This window comes from Coregonus clupeaformis, chromosome 25 (assembly GCF_020615455.1).
Source record: "Coregonus clupeaformis isolate EN_2021a chromosome 25, ASM2061545v1, whole genome shotgun sequence".
Classification (NCBI taxonomy): Eukaryota; Metazoa; Chordata; class Actinopteri; order Salmoniformes; family Salmonidae; genus Coregonus; species Coregonus clupeaformis.
The window spans coordinates 7,680,583-7,696,215 of NC_059216.1; the positions used below are offsets into that span (position 1 = coordinate 7,680,583).

Sequence of the window (15,633 nt, forward strand, 5' to 3'; positions counted from 1 at the left end):
TAAATAATGAAAACGCTGCTGGCAGCGGAATCCCAATACAGCTGGGAGACTTGGCTGGATGACAGAGTCCCGGACAGAGAAGTGGAGCCGGCCACCTTCACCCTGGTCAGAGCGGACCGCGATCCTGGTAAGAGAGCGACTCTGTACCCCGACATTGAACTGCTTTCTGTGTCATTGCGACCTTACTATCAATTCAATTCAATTTAAGGGCTTTATTGGCATGGGAAACGTGTGTTAACATTGCCAAAGCAAGGGAAGTAGATAGTAAACAAAAGTGAAATAAACAATAAATATTAACAGTAAACATTACACTCAGAAGTTTCAAAAGAATAAAGACATTTCAAATGTCATATTATGTATATATACAGTGTTGTTACAATGTGCAAATAGTTAAAGTACAAATGGGAAAATAAATAAACATAAATATGGGTTGTATTTACAATGGTGTTTGTTCTTCACTGGTTGCCCTTTTCTTGTGGCAACAGGTCACAAATCTTGCAGCTGTGATGGCACACTGTGGTTTTTCACCCAGTAGATAAGGGAGTTTATCAAAATTGGGTTTGTTTTCGAATTCTTTGTGGATCGCTGTAATCTGAGGGAAATATGTGTCTCTAATATGGTCATACATTTGGCAGGAGGTTAGGAAGTGCAGCTCAGTTTCCACCTCATTTTGTGGGCAGTGTGCACATAGCCTGTCTTCTCTTGAGAGCCAGGTCTGCCTACGGCGGCCTTTCTCAATAGCAAGGCTATGGTCACTGAGTCTGTACATAGTCAAAGCTTTCCTTAAGTTTGGGTCAGTCACAGTGGTCAGGTATTCTGCCACTGTGTACTCTCTGTTTAGGGCCAAATAGCATTCTAGTTTGCTCAGTTTTTTTGTTTGTTCTTTCCAATGTGTCAAGTAATTCTCTTTTTGTTTTCTCATGATTTGGTTGGGTCTAATTGTGTTGTTGTTGTTGTTGTTGTTGTTGTTGTCCTGGGGCTGTGTGGGGTCTGTTTGTGTTTGTGAACAGAGGCCCAGGACAAGCTTACTTAGGGGACTCTTCTCCAAGTTCATCTCTCTGTAGGTGATGGCTTTGTTATGGAAGGTTTGGGAATCGCTTCCTTTTAAGTGGTTACTATCTGCCCCGTGAGTTCCCCCAATTGTTTGTTACCGTTGTGTACTGTTGATAATCACAAGTTTACTGGAGAACTGAGACCAAGTAGAGACTTTGGACAGGGTGGATATGGTATAATAAAGGCAGTTTATTCAGAGGTAAAGATATCTGGAATCGCGTGCACGGACTCGTTCGTGCACGCGAGTAAAGTAAAAGTGTCCTGTCTTAGGTCAGCTAGGATCACCACTCCTTGGCCACCTGCTGACAAGGCTGACAAGATAGGACTCTTTTGTCCATTGTTATAGGATAGGAACAGAAACAAACGCCCAACACAAAATGGGTCATGCACAAGATTTTAGTCAGACCAAGCTATAACATTATATATTTACTACGACAGTACATTCAACCAAAAGCTAATATAACAAAGGCATCAGAGATTATTTATAATCTGTCACAGAAACTGGAATCCATCTCCCCAGATCAGTCAATAAATGCTTCTGGTATTGACTTATATGCTGCCCCTGTCTTCATGTTGTTGCTGGACATATCTTTTTTAAAATGTGTGTAGGTCACCTAAATCATCAGAAAAATTGCCCCTCCTGAGAATTTTTTCAGGAGCCGCCACTGCCTGACGCTATTCATTTTATAGATCTATTCCACAGGATATTGTGTAAAATGATAGATTAATTATGTTTTTCCATACAGTGTATGATGTGCTCTCCAACACATTCTCTCGCCTTCATAATAACTCGCTGGTTCGCTCTTCCTGTGTGTTTGAGAGCAGGGGACAGAGGTCTATTCAGTTGTCTTGCAATTGACCAGTTGGCCGGATGTTTTTGATCCAGCCCCAAACCATTATTTTTGTTTTTTTTGTCTGATATGAAAATAAAATGTTTTACTGACACATTTTAATGACAAAAATAAACAATACAATGTACTGCGCTAGTCAGTAGTAGGCACTGTAAGAAGCACCTGGAGTGACGCGATGCCTGCTGTGATTGGCCGAGATTTCACAACGCAGTGGACTGCTCACGTCCTTTGACCTCCCTCACCCCTACAGCACCGGTTGGTTACATTTCAATGTCATCTCTCAGCAAAACGCCTGTCACTCAGTCAGTCTGCAGCATAGCACAGAGCAAATATGGATATTCTTTACTTTTTCCAAAAGAGTGGCAAAAGAAGCGATCAGGTTGAGGTAGTAGTGAATGAGGTGGAGGGTAGAACAGCCAGAAAGTCAAAGTGCAGTATTAGCGTCAGGCAGCAGCAGAGTTAGCCACAGATTTGTGCAGGGTTGGTGGTACTATCTAACTAGCTAGTCTCCCTCAGCATAAGGGTTGGTTAATGCTAATAAGCTAGCGTTAGCGCTCAGCATCCTTAAGCTATTGGGTCTAAGTCAGCGTTATTTAACAGGTATATTTAGTGAATGGCAAGCTAAGGATGTTTATATAAGTCATGATATTAGGAAAAGTGTTTAATTCCAGCGAGTGTATTTGATTCGTTTCTGTAGCTTGCTTGGCTGGCTAGCCACTTCGGTAGCTACTGACTGGTTGGCTAGCTGAGATGAGAGAACGTTTTTCTGACTGAAGTCTATCTTCTGACAGTGACACAGTGCCCTCCTGTGGACTGAAGCTGAACTTTACTACAACATTATATTTTACCATGTTTAAAATTAGCATTGTTGGGGGTGGTAGAACTGACTAAATGAAATTAATCATAGAGGTATTATAACCTATTCCATTCTACAGGTGAACATGATTGGCTCATGTCTATTATTTCCATATAGGCTATGTAACTATTTGTAAAAAATATAAATAAAAATACCTGCCCATTATTCACTTAGCTACTTACTTTTTCTGTTGTTGCATTGTCGAGAGGTTAACCTGCAAGTAAGCATTTCATTGCACTGAGTACTCCATGTATATCATGTGTATATGAAAAATAAACAAACTTGAACTTAGAAGGGAAGGGGGAGGGCAGCCAGAAAGAGGAGAAAAGATGGGCAGCTTGGTCGTGTCAGTATACAGTGACTTCAAAGAGCAACTGCCACTAAAAATCTACTTCTCATTTAGAAAATAGCAAATGTGGCATCGATATGAGTCAGAAATATTCTGTCAAAATTGACTACAAAGTGTTTAATAGGATAATTTTGGTCATAAAATCAGTCTCATCCAAAACTGAGCATCACAACATTAATTAAGGTTGGTTTTGTTTCAATCCTGCCCACATACCCACAGCTGGCAGCACACAAGTAATCATCAATTAGTAATCATCAATATAAAACGTATGCAACATGAAATTATTGTCTCATTTACATTGTGTAAGTTATTGACTGTCTCTAACTAGCCCTGGAGATGGGCTATCCAAAGTCACAGGTCGCACACCCGGCTGAAGCGAATTGGCTAAATAATTTGGCTAACTCTTTCCACCTGCGAACACATGAGACACCCACATCAAGCAACACCCCTAAACTAACTCACGATTGAATTCAGTCATGGCCACTAGCATTTCTTAATAAACCAAATCTAAAACAAGGCCAAATCAGGAAGTGCAGTCGCCCTTTAAAACTAGAGAGAAAGACACAGAGATGGCAACAGAAGAATAGGTGATGGAGAGAAACACCAGACAAGACACAGAGACCTATGTTTGAAGTTGTGGAGTGGTTTTTGGCAATACACTGTAGATGTACAGTGCTATTTGTTGCTTTTTAGCTATTTTCATGTAGACTTGATTGTGTGTTTTGGATCATTGTCTTGCTGCATGATCCAGCTGCGCTTCAGTTTCAGCTCACAGACGGATGGTCTGACATTCTCCTGTAGAATTCTCTGATACAGAGCAGAATTCATGGTTCCTTCTATTAAGGCAAGTCGTCCAGGTCCTGAGGCAGCAAATCATCCCCAAACCATCACACCACCACCACCACCATGCTTGACCTTTTGGTATGATGTTCTTACTGTGGAATGCAGAGTTTGGTTTTCACCAGGCATTACTGGAACCATGTCATCCAAAAAGTTATACTTTTGAATCATCTGTCCATAGAACATTCTTCCAAGAGTCTTGATGATCATCCAGGTGCTTTTTGGCAAACTTGAGTCAACTTTTTGGACGAGATGGGTCCCATTATGCCTGGCGAAAACCAAACACTGCATTCCACAGTAAGAACGTCATACCAAAGGTCAAGCATGGTGGTGGTGGTGTGATGGTTTGGGGATGATTTGCTGCCTCAGGACCTGGACGACTTGCCTTAATAGAAGGAACCATGCATTCTGCTCTGTATCAGAGAATTCTACAGGAGAATGTCAGACCATCCGTCTGTGAGCTGAAACTGAAGCGCAGCTGGGTCATGCAGCAAGACAATGATCCAAAACACACAATCAAGTCTACATGGAAATTGCTAAAAAGCAACAAATTGGACGTTTTGGAATGGCCTAGTCAAAGTCCAGACCTAATTCCAATTGAGATGTTGTGGCAGGACTTGAAATGAGCAGTTCATACTTGAAAACCCACACGTCACTGAGTTAAAGCAGTTCTGCATGGAAGAGTGGGCCAAAATTCCTCCACAGCGACGTGAGAGACTGATCAACAACTACAGGAAGCATTTGGTTGGAGTCATTGCAGCTAAAGGTGGCACAACCAGTTATTGAGTGTAAGGGGGCAATTACTTTTTCACACAGGGGAATTGGGTGTTGCATAACTTTGTTTATGAAATAAATATGTAATTGTTGTGTTATTTGTCCACTTATGTTCCCTTTATCTAATATTAGGTTTTGGTTGAAGATCTGATAACATTCAGTATCACAAATATGCAAAAGTAGAGAAAATTAGAAAGGGGGCAAATACTTTTTCATAGCACTGTATGTGTTGCAGAGTAGAGAGTGTTCCAGAGTACAGAGACCCACAGTAGCAACTGAAGTACTACCAGTGTCTGCTGTGGCAGTTGGGAAGGTGCAAGTTACCTGAAAAAGATCTAATCTCTCAATGTTCATCTCAAAGTGCACCAAATTCATGCATTTAGCTGTTGACATTCCATACTGGCTTTGTGCTAAGCTCCCAATGTCTTCAAATATGACTACACTAGCCTGAGTATACATGCTGACCTCTCCCTGGTAGTTTCCAAGACAACCAACCACATACAACTCTTAGGAAAATAGATCATTATTACTGCTGAATATTATTTGTGCATTTCTCATGAGATTTAGTTCCATCTGCAATCCACGTTGTAAATGCAAGTCATGAATTTTCAATTGAATTTTTTAAATGTTTAAGACTTGGGTAAAAGAGAGAGGTGGGTACACGTATGTGTGTGTTCTGAGGATATCTTTATGTCCTATAACTCATTCTTTGTATTGCAGTTTCTTTTGCTGATCTTCTCCTGTTTGAGGAAGGCTGCGTGGGACTACGGCCGTCTGGCTCTATTGATGGAGAATGACAGGTACAGTAAAGCCTTTCCCCTCCGCCTCCATTCATACTCAGTATATTATAGGTCTGGTATATGAATTGAGGCAACACTCAAGATCTCCATACTAGACCTATAATATATTGAAAGCATAATTCATGACCACTTGACACTGCTCCTTGACATTAGCGCCTCCTCCTGAGAAGGCACGGTACTGCTCAGGCATTTTCATACTCACGAAATACTTTGTTTTGCTTTACTAGAATGAGCTTTTATTCACTTTTTACACACATCACAATCTAAGTATCTCTATTTTTGTTCCAAGACCTCCAATGATGATACAATAATATTCATAAGGCATTCATGGCACAGGCAGACACACACAGCAGCTCTGTAGGAGGATTCTGATTTTCCTGACTTTTGGACCTTGTTCGCTTTCGAAGTGGTCTGAGGTCAAGTCAGTCCACTCAGTAGTCTGTGTGGGTCTGCAGATCGAGGCTCTGCAACAGCTTACTTCTGCCTGACCTGGAGCCACTCTCCAGTGTGAGCGTGGGGTTGATTTAGTTCTGCCTGACCAGCAGCGGCTCTCTGCCACCCCCGGGGCAGCGACATCTGTGTGCTCTGCCGAGCGGGCTGCCGTCGCGCTAATTCAATTATGCCGCTTGAAGTGTCACGCTGTAGAGCTGTCAGCAACGTCGCCATGAGAGAAACATCACCATACTCAATCATCACAATGCTTCATTGGATTCCAGGAACACTGTCCATCCCCTTAATTTCCCCTCCTATCATTGATATGATCTTAGCGGCGCTGGAGAATCGTCTCAGTTTCAGGTTGACTTGAGTTCTAAGAGGAGGACAGGGGCCTGCATGGAATAGCTATTAGACCCAGCCCACACTATAAGCACTCATGCTGTCTGCAGGCTCTGTGCCCACCTGTCTGTAGGAAGGAAAGGTTATTCACTTCCCACAGTCACTCAACGCAAAATGGGTTCACATTTGCTATGTAATGTTAGGACTCTGTCCATGCGACTGTCTAGAAAAAATATTTCCAAGAACGTGTTTTAACAGCTGTAGTCTCATATTGCGCAGACTTGTTGCTCGTGCAGTATAGTATCTGCCCTCTTGTGATGCCAATCTACATGATAAGCTTCCTTCCCTCCTATTCTGTAGGAAGGAACACATGCACCATCAATATGATAATCCTGGTATGTATTCTGTTTCTCAGCCTCACGTCCCTGTTCTACGGCGAGCAGAGTGAGAAGGAGAAGTCCCCGTCAGAGTCCAGCCCGTCAGACTCCGAGACCAAGGACTTGGTGAGTCCCACTGTTATTATGGATCCAACTCCAGACAGTAGGATAGGTCTAGGGGTATAGCTGATGAAGGGTGACCTTTTTGAGTTTGAATGAAAGTGGGGCACACCTCTTTTTGTGACACTGACCAAAGCACTTGTCCTTAATTGAGTTGATAAAACATCCAGCTGCACAAACAAAAAGAAGAAAAGTCAGACTATTCAGACAATGACTTCATAGACACCTGCGTGACTGGTTAGGCTCACCACCACCATCGAGGTGACACACCATGTTTATGATGGAGTAGGACTGACTCAGACATGAGGTCTTCTCCCAGAGTTTGACAGCAGTAAAGTCGTTTACGCCTCAGACTAGACCTATTAAAACCCCATCACCCTCTCAGCGCGTAGGCCTTAATGTTATGCAAATGACAGATGCGTGGCGAGCCAGGCGTGCTGTGCAATGCCTACCACATACAGTATGTCATCTATTGTATTTAATAAGCGATCCACTGAATGTTTTATGTCTTTGCTCCGTCTCTAGGGCTTCTGCTCTTGGCTTACAACACTCTATCATATGAAGTAAGTGTAAAACTCTTGCCCCTTTAACCCTCAACTCCATCCTCGCTTCTATCATGTTTTATTGCCCTTCTCTTCAATGTTGATGTCATTCCAAAACGCAAACTCTCGTGTTATATCTCATTAAGCAGCGAAAACAAACAAGTGTGTGCTCATGGGATCATTTGTGCCGTGATTTACCATAGAGTATTTGCACTTGCTCGAGTCTGACTCACTTTCACTCAACAAATTTAGGCCCGTAAACCAGTGACTTCCTCTGTGTCCATGGTTTCCAAAGTATTATGGTGGAGTTTGGGTGCATCTGGGTGCTGTTTTTAGCTCTTGTTAGTAGCTGACTGTATACCTCACCCTAGGATCCCTGGGAAAGTGCTAACCCACCCTGATAGCTCTCTGTGTGGCCTGGCCTATCTCCCTGCTGTGGGACCAGCAGGCACCTCCTGTTCTTTCTGAGACAAGTGGGTTTCCTGACCCTCCCGCTTGGGCTCCCCTTAGCCACCACAGGTTTGGCATGAGGAGCAGGCCCCACAATATCACCACCATGGAGTACTGCTGAGTCTGAATCTGTCTCCCCACGGAAGAGGAGGATTCTACCCTTCCCACCACAATCCCACACTCTTAAGGAGAAAAGGTGCTATCTACAACCTAAAAGGGTTCTTCGGCTGTCCCTGTAGGAGAACCTTTTGAAGAACCCTTTTGGGTTCCAGGTATAACCAAAAAGGCTTCTCCTATGGGGACAGCCGGAGAACCCTTTTGGAACCCTTTTTTAAAAGTGTGTCTGTAGTACATGCTGTCCCCTGTAGTCCCCTTTTCAACAACACACTGCTTCTTTCTAACGCTGTGTTTAGTCTCTTTAGGGTGAGTTTAAATCCCAGCCTGCTGATTCTGCCACCCTGGGGAGAAACTCTCTCTCCCTCCCTCCCCAGTTTTGGAACCTCTGTCTCTGTGTTGTCTCTCCAGGGATGAGGAGATCAGGAGTAAATGTGGCATCGACGCTACGACCTACCTGTCCTTCCAGCGCCACATCATCCTGCTCATGACCGTGGTCTGCCTGCTGTCTTTGGCCATCATCCTGCCTGTCAACTTTTCCGGGAACCTCCTAGGTAATTTAGAGGGAGGCCTTGGCCTGTGTTGGGAGGGCTAGGGATATCCTAAACGCCAGGGGAGGTAGAGGGGCACCTCGCAGGGAGTGACCAGGTCACACATGCATATGCAAACACACAGATGCACGCGCACACACATACACACACGCGGGTGGGCTCGTACGCGCGCACACACACACACACACACACATATATATATATACACCACAGTTATAAACACAAACTGACAAAGTCTGCCCAGGGATATGCTAAACGTAGGCCACACAGTCAAACACACACACACACACCCCCACACCACAGACACAAACACAGACAGACATTGTCTGCAATTTGACTTACTGCTCAATTGAGTTACATTAGTGGTATTTAACTTCCCCAAGCAAAAGAGTATGAATATGAAAAGGTTAATTTCCTCCCGACATACACTTTGGTGTCAGAGGTTGTTAGCTATAATGGTATACAAAACACAACTGCTGAATAGTAGAAGAAATTACACTTGGCAGTTAAATGTTGAGTAAGCTCCCATATGGAATGTAAAGCAGACACGTTTGAGGTCTGAGGGGACCAGGGTTCTCCACAGCCACTTTATTACTGTTGGCTGTCATCTATTTGGACCATTGTGTCACCCTGTCGTTAAATTAACCAACACCCTTATATCGGTCACCATAGAAACGGTAAACAAATGGAGCGAAACTAAAATAGAGGGCGGAGACATGACTAATCTCTCAATTCTGTCTTAAACTTTTCACTGAGTTTTTACTAAATTGGATGAGACAATCCTCTGTTTGATGCTATTGCCCTCTTAACCATACAAAGATGAGGGTATTTCTCTTAAAGTCCATTTTAAAGTTTTACCATGTCTCTTTCTTACAAAAAGATTACTGTTACAGACATTAAACTGTCATATGTTGTCTTTTCTATAGGGGATAATCCAGAAAATTTTGGAAGAACAACTGTGGCTAATCTTCATGCAAAGTAGGTCAAAGGGCTGGGATTTCTCTTTTTGCCAACTTCAAGAAATGTTCAAGAATATCTTGAGACCATCATGGTTATCCAATAGTCATGTGAAATGCCTTTTCTTTATTTCCTGTTAGGGACAGCTTCCTGTGGCTCCACAGTATCTTTGCTCTGCTCTACTTCATCATCACAGTGCTGTGTATGGCCCACCACTCCTCACGCCTGGAGTACAGAGAGGACGAGAAGGTGTGTGAGGGCTCCTCAAACCTGGCCAAATGCAGTGGTGTAACAATACTTTTAATTACTACTTAAGTCGTTTTTGGGGGTATCTGTACTTTACTTTACTATTCATATTTTGGACAACTTTTACTTGTACTTTTTACTTCATACATTTTCCCTGATACCCAAAAGTACTCGTTATATTTTAAATGCTTAGCAGGACAGGAAAATGGTCCAATTCACGCACTTATCAAGAGAATATCCCTGGTCATCCCTACTGCCTCTGATCTGGCAGACTCATTAAACACACATGCTTCGTTTGTAAATGATGTCTGAGTGTTGGAGTGTGCCCCTGGCTATCCGTAAATAAATACAAAATCAAGAAAATGGTGCCATCTGGTTTGCTTAACATAAGGAATTTGAAATTATTTATATACCTTTTTAGACTTTTAGTCAAGTAGTATTTTACTGGGTGACTTTCACTTTTACTTGAGCCATTTTCTATTAAGGTATCTTTTACTTTTACTCAAGTATGACCATTGGGTACTTTTTCCACCACTGGTCAAATGTGTAATGATTACTAGGTAACATGGTCAGGTTACTGTCTCTGAAAACTGAAAGAGACACCTTTAGGTGTGTGTAATGCATGTTTACCATCTTACTTGTATTATTGGCAAACGTATTGTTGTTGTTTTTTGTCAGGTGGCCAGGACTCTCATGATCACCTGCATCCCCAGAGAGATCTCAGACCCAGGCCTCATCACAAAACACTTCCAGTAATCTTATATTTACTTCTCACTTCTTTACTCACTCAAGATAATGCTGATACTAATAAACCTGGTTTAACTCTGTTCCCTCTTCCCTCCACTCTAGTGAGGCTTACCCCAGCTGTACTGTCACTGACGTCCGCTTCTGCTTCAATGTACACAAACTGATGAGGCTGGACTCTGAGCGGTACAATAACTATGATAATATAGAGAAATTAGTCAGTGATCCAATACAATCATTGTTTTGTTGTATTTTTGGCCTTTGTGCAGATTTGAGTTGTTGTGTTGTTTCAGACGGAAGGTGATGAAAGGAAGGCTGTATTTTACCACTAAGGCCCAGAAGGAGGGGAAGGTCATGATTAAGACCCACCCCTGTGCTACCATCTTCTGCTGTGACGTGTGCGGCTTTGAGCAGGTACTTTTGTAACAGAAATGTTAGTGAGTCTTGGTCATAGTAATTATGTTGCATTGATTGCATATTGCCACTGGATGGCACTAAAAAGCTAAATTTGATTTGAGCGGCAATGGGTAGTTTCGTCTGTCTGAATAGAAATTCAATAAGGGACATGACTAGACTTGATGAATAATACTGGTATGTAACTCATCTATATTTTTAACTCTGCAGGTGGATGCAGAGCAGTACTACAGTGAGTTGGAGGAGAAACTGACTGATGAGTTTAATGCAGAGAAGCATCGGATCTCGCTCAAGAGGCTGGGCATCGCCTTCGTGACCTTTCGGGATGAGAGGATGACTGCTGTGTGAGTGAACTATGACCCCTGACCTCTGATTGACATGTTAATGCACTATCCTGCAGTCTCACGCAGGGCATGCATGGCGCATCAAAATAATGATCTGTTACAGGGTTTGATTGAATATGTTCATGAGTGTGTCTCTGCCTGTTTTGTGTGATTACTTTGTGTCTATGTGTGTTGTCTTTCTCCCTACAGTATTGTCAAGGACTACAGCCGGGTCCGTTGCCGTCGGAGACCCCAGCAGTCTAGCATCACCACGGTAGTTCAGTCTCACAGGTGGGGTGTAGGCTACGCCCCAGCTCCAAGCGACATCATCTGGTGAGTGAGAAGGTTATCTGTAGCAGATCATGGATAGAAATTCCCTCCCATTGGTTAAGTTATCTAACTGTACTTAGGCCAGAATTCAAACTGATGCATATTAACGAGCTGTGCCCTGCCACAGACTTTTAAAGATGTTCGCGGAGGTCGTTAATCTGTTACTTTCTCTTGTAAGAGAGCCATCTCTAGTCACTGCCATGTGGCTGTTCCACTCAACCATTTAACCAACTTCATTAGATGGATTTTAGAATTATAATTGTTTGGGATATCTTAGATGGTGTGTTTTTTTTTTTACAATGAAATTGTCCGTTGGTAGTTTAGTCTATTTGAGATCAGTTATAAAATGAAGGGTTTAGATGATAACCATCAGCCCGTCTGAGGTTACATAATGTGAGTGTTACATATGTATGGGGGGATTAGCCGATGAGACAGGTCTGCCACGCGGCGCTCACGGTTTGTGCTTCATGCCTCATTGGTTGTGTGTACGGCAGTGTGTGTTTGTGTGGAGGGAGTAGTACTGCTCCCTGGTGCAGGTAGTCTAGCCAATTGTGGGGCTCCCGGTCACGGCCGGCTGTGACACATTGCCTCTGTATGTCGCTCTGGGTAACTGACTGATTTCCTTCATTAAAAAGGAGCACTGAAGTGTGATGTGTCCAACCTGTTATCCACTCCAGGGTAGTCAGTGTGGTGTAGCATACTCCATCTCACTTTTGTTGTATTCATACTTTTACACAGTAGTACAGATGAGTGGAGATATGACGTGCGGCGGTGAAGGGTTTTGGTTTATACTTGTCTGTCATGTCAGCCCTCCATCTGGATAGATGAGTATCTGACCTCCATGTTTACTTCTCTGTCTCCAGGGAGAACCTGTCAGTGTGTGGCTCCCGCTGGTGGCTCCGCTTCATCCTGCTCAACATCCTCCTCTTCCTCCTCCTCTTCTTCCTCACCACGCCCGCCATCATCGTCAACACCATGGACAAACTCAACGTCACCCGGCCTGTTGACAGCCTTAGGGTCAGAATTAATTTCAGAATTAGTGTTTGAATGGGTCTAATGGGGTAGTGGTGCTGTACAAAGGCAAATAAACTCCAGAATGAACTATATTATAATGAACTCATTATGTTTTGGTTTCTCCCCATAGAGCCCGATCATCACTCAGTTCTTCCCTACCCTCCTGCTCTGGGCGTTCTCTGTCCTGTTACCCTTCATAGTCTACTACTCTGCCTTCTTTGAGTCTCACTGGACCAGGTAGAGTACCGGAATGCTGCAGGCCCCAGCAGATACTGTCTGACACTCCTCAACCTATGGCCTAGTTCTGTCCCTGAAAACAGAGAACACTTTATTCTTCTTCTTCTTCAACAGACTCTCTCTTCATGTGTTTTTGTCTCAGTTCTCTCTCTCTCTCTCTCTCTCTCTCGCTCGCTCTGTGTGCTCTGTCTGCCTGCACTACTTATCTAGTCAGGTTGTCATAGCGATCTCTGTGGAGATAATGATATGCACAATGGTCACTATGCACTGAGGAGCAGAATAGCTCTGCATCCGGAGGAGACAACGTCACACGGCACCTATGAGCACCGTCTCTTTACAAAACCGCCCCCACCACCCACCCATGTGTTGTGAAGGCGTGGTGTGTGAACCACTTAATGCAAATCAAATGTTTACAGTTATTGGTGTGAAAAGCTCAGCTCGTGGTAATGAGCCCACAATGAAGTCCTTTGCATTTGAAACAGAATCATTAAATTTGTGAGATGTTTCTTATTGAATGTGAGTGTTTGTGTAAGCTTCTATCGTTACGGTGTTCTGTCTCCTTTGCAATTCTAACATATATATATATATACTGCATGTTCAAAACGTGTTTTGTAACTACATGTCCTCTGTTGTAATGTGGTCTATGTTGTGGGGTACTCAGATCCAGTGAGAACCAGATCACGATGCATAAGTGCTTTGTACTGCTGGCGTTCATGGTGATCATCCTGCCCTCGCTGGGTCTATCCAGGTATGAATATAGAAACATACATGCTGACGGAGCAGATCATTTATAATTTCCTGCTATGATCATTACAGAGATTATATATGATCCAAGATCCTGTACTTATGCTCCAATGTACCTGTGGTTCTTTTATCTCTAGTCTGGACCTGTTCTTCAGGTGGCTGTTTGATGTCAATTTCCTGGAAGACAAGAATATTAAATTTGAGTATGTTTAATTGTTCTGCCCTCTAATGCCATGGTACCAAGCTTAGCTGGCATTGAAATATCTGCCATATACAGCCAACACGCTCTTAAACTGTGCTTCCTCTCCTCTGTATCCAGGTGTGTGTTCCTTCCTGATAACGGAGCGTTCTTTGTGAACTACGTGATCACGTCCAGCCTGATCGGCACGGCCATGGAGCTGCTGCGTATCCCAGCTCTGATGGTGTATGCTCTGCGTCTCTGCTTGGCCAAGCCCGGGGCCGAGCGCATCCACGTCAAACGGGTGAGAGGAACAGTATTGTACTGTATTATTTGTGTGAATTATTGATGTAACTTTTCTTGTCAATTGTGTGTTTTGTCTGTCTCTCCAGAGCCAGGCCTATGAGTTCCAGTTTGGTCTGCAGTATGCCTGGACCATGTGCATCTATGCTGTTAGCATGACCTACAGTATCACGTGTCCCATCATTGTGCCCTTTGGTGAGTGTGTGCACGTGAATGTGTGCCTCCTCCTCCCTGTGTGTGTGTGTGTGTGTGTGTGTGTGTGTGTGCTCAGCGTGGGAGTGGGAGCCTCTCTCCTGATACTGTAACCTTCGTCACCTCTGCTGCCAGCCTGGTGCAGACTGTGTGAAGTGAATGTGCTGTAGTCCCAGACACTCAGACACAGCGAGCTGGGAGCCAGACGCCCACTTTACTCCTGTCTCTGCCCAGAGCCGCAACAATCCTTTATTTACTACTACTCTCCAGGCCTTGACGCCTGCCTTCCACATTGTATCAGACCTGGGCTCAGCTGCATGCTGTCTTTAACTTGTGATTCACTCTGTAGCCCAGAGTTGGGGTCAATTTCCGAAGTCAACTGACAGGAATGGGAGTTGAATTGACCTCAACTAGGCTTTAGACGGAAGTTAACAAGATTATAATAGGTGATTGGCTGCATGTCCTCATCAGTCAGCTTTGTAATGTCTGTCTCTCAGGGCTGCTCTATCTGATCCTGAAACACATGGTGGACCGTTACAACATCTACTATGCTTACGTGCCCACCAAGCTCAACCAGCGCATCCACACTGCAGCCATCAGCCAGGTCATCGTGGCGCCCATCCTCTGCATGTTCTGGCTCCTGTTCTTCTCCGTGCTCAGACTGGGTGGGTACTTCCTGGTTCCTGTTACCGTAGCCCAGGGTTCTTCAATTCCGGTCCTGGAGGGCCGAAACACTTCTGTTTTTTATTTCTACCTGGTAGTTAATTGCACTCACCTGGTGTCCCAGGTCTGAATTAGCCCCTGATTAGAAGGAGAGGATGAAAAACGGAGGTGTTTCGGCCCTCCAGGACCGGAATTGAAGAACCCTGCCGTAGCCTATCAAACAGACCAATACATGTGGGCTAGCCACTGTTAGTCAGATATAGCTTAGTGGCTGCTAGTGGTCATATGGTGGTCTTGATTGTGGTTCTTCTCTTTCCTTTGTGCTCCAGGCCCAATGCGTCCCATCACCCTCTTCACCTTTGTGTCCCTGCTCTCCTGCCTTGCCTTCTCCCTCCTTGGCCTATGCCTTAGGAAACAGCCTGACAAGTCATCAAGCTACCAGGTCAGCTACAGTATTAACAATGGGACATAGTGCTGTCGTGGTTTTGGGCTAGCAGAGCCTTAATCGTTTTTGACGATAAACTCTAAAGTCATTGATTAGGCCTAAGTGCTTCGACCATGGGCAATGTCTTTATGTGAAGTGGTGTTTAAGCATCTGCTGTAGCAGTGCAGCTGTGCTGGTGAGATTGAATCCCTATCATTTTTACAGTGAGAGATTACTCTTGACCCCTCCTGGACTTCTGGTGGGTGTAGAGCACAGGCCCTCAAAGGCTAAATGACCTCTGTGTCAATGTGTTTCAGATGTCTGACCAGGTGTCTGCTGACCAGCCAGCAGAAGGGACCTTCGCTAATGCAGAGAGAAGCTCCACCCCATCCACCACCCCATCTAATGTACCT

At 44.0% G+C, this 15,633-nt stretch overlaps 1 protein-coding gene across 3 annotated transcripts in view; it reads left to right on the plus strand.

The window, feature by feature from the left end:
• Positions 1-15,633, plus strand: part of LOC121539299 (calcium permeable stress-gated cation channel 1-like) — a 40,548-nt gene that overhangs the window by 20,982 nt on the left and 3,933 nt on the right. For 2 of the 3 annotated variants that reach the window (XM_045207484.1, XM_045207485.1), the window contains 20 exons: positions 5,444-5,523; positions 6,713-6,800; positions 7,320-7,357; positions 8,312-8,454; positions 9,378-9,429; positions 9,549-9,657; positions 10,333-10,406; positions 10,504-10,584; positions 10,692-10,812; positions 11,023-11,156; positions 11,346-11,468; positions 12,329-12,482; positions 12,610-12,716; positions 13,378-13,464; positions 13,598-13,663; positions 13,780-13,942; positions 14,031-14,136; positions 14,631-14,798; positions 15,126-15,238; positions 15,538-15,627. In XM_045207484.1, coding sequence (XP_045063419.1) covers positions 5,444-5,523; positions 6,713-6,800; positions 7,320-7,357; positions 8,312-8,454; positions 9,378-9,429; positions 9,549-9,657; positions 10,333-10,406; positions 10,504-10,584; positions 10,692-10,812; positions 11,023-11,156; positions 11,346-11,468; positions 12,329-12,482; positions 12,610-12,716; positions 13,378-13,464; positions 13,598-13,663; positions 13,780-13,942; positions 14,031-14,136; positions 14,631-14,798; positions 15,126-15,238; positions 15,538-15,627 — 2,097 coding nt within the window. Of the gene's footprint in view, positions 1-1,730; positions 2,160-5,443; positions 5,524-6,712; positions 6,801-7,319; positions 7,358-8,311; positions 8,455-9,377; positions 9,430-9,548; positions 9,658-10,332; positions 10,407-10,503; positions 10,585-10,691; positions 10,813-11,022; positions 11,157-11,345; positions 11,469-12,328; positions 12,483-12,609; positions 12,717-13,377; positions 13,465-13,597; positions 13,664-13,779; positions 13,943-14,030; positions 14,137-14,630; positions 14,799-15,125; positions 15,239-15,537; positions 15,628-15,633 lie in introns of those variants that run through there. The other variant, XM_045207486.1, reaches the window with a different exon arrangement.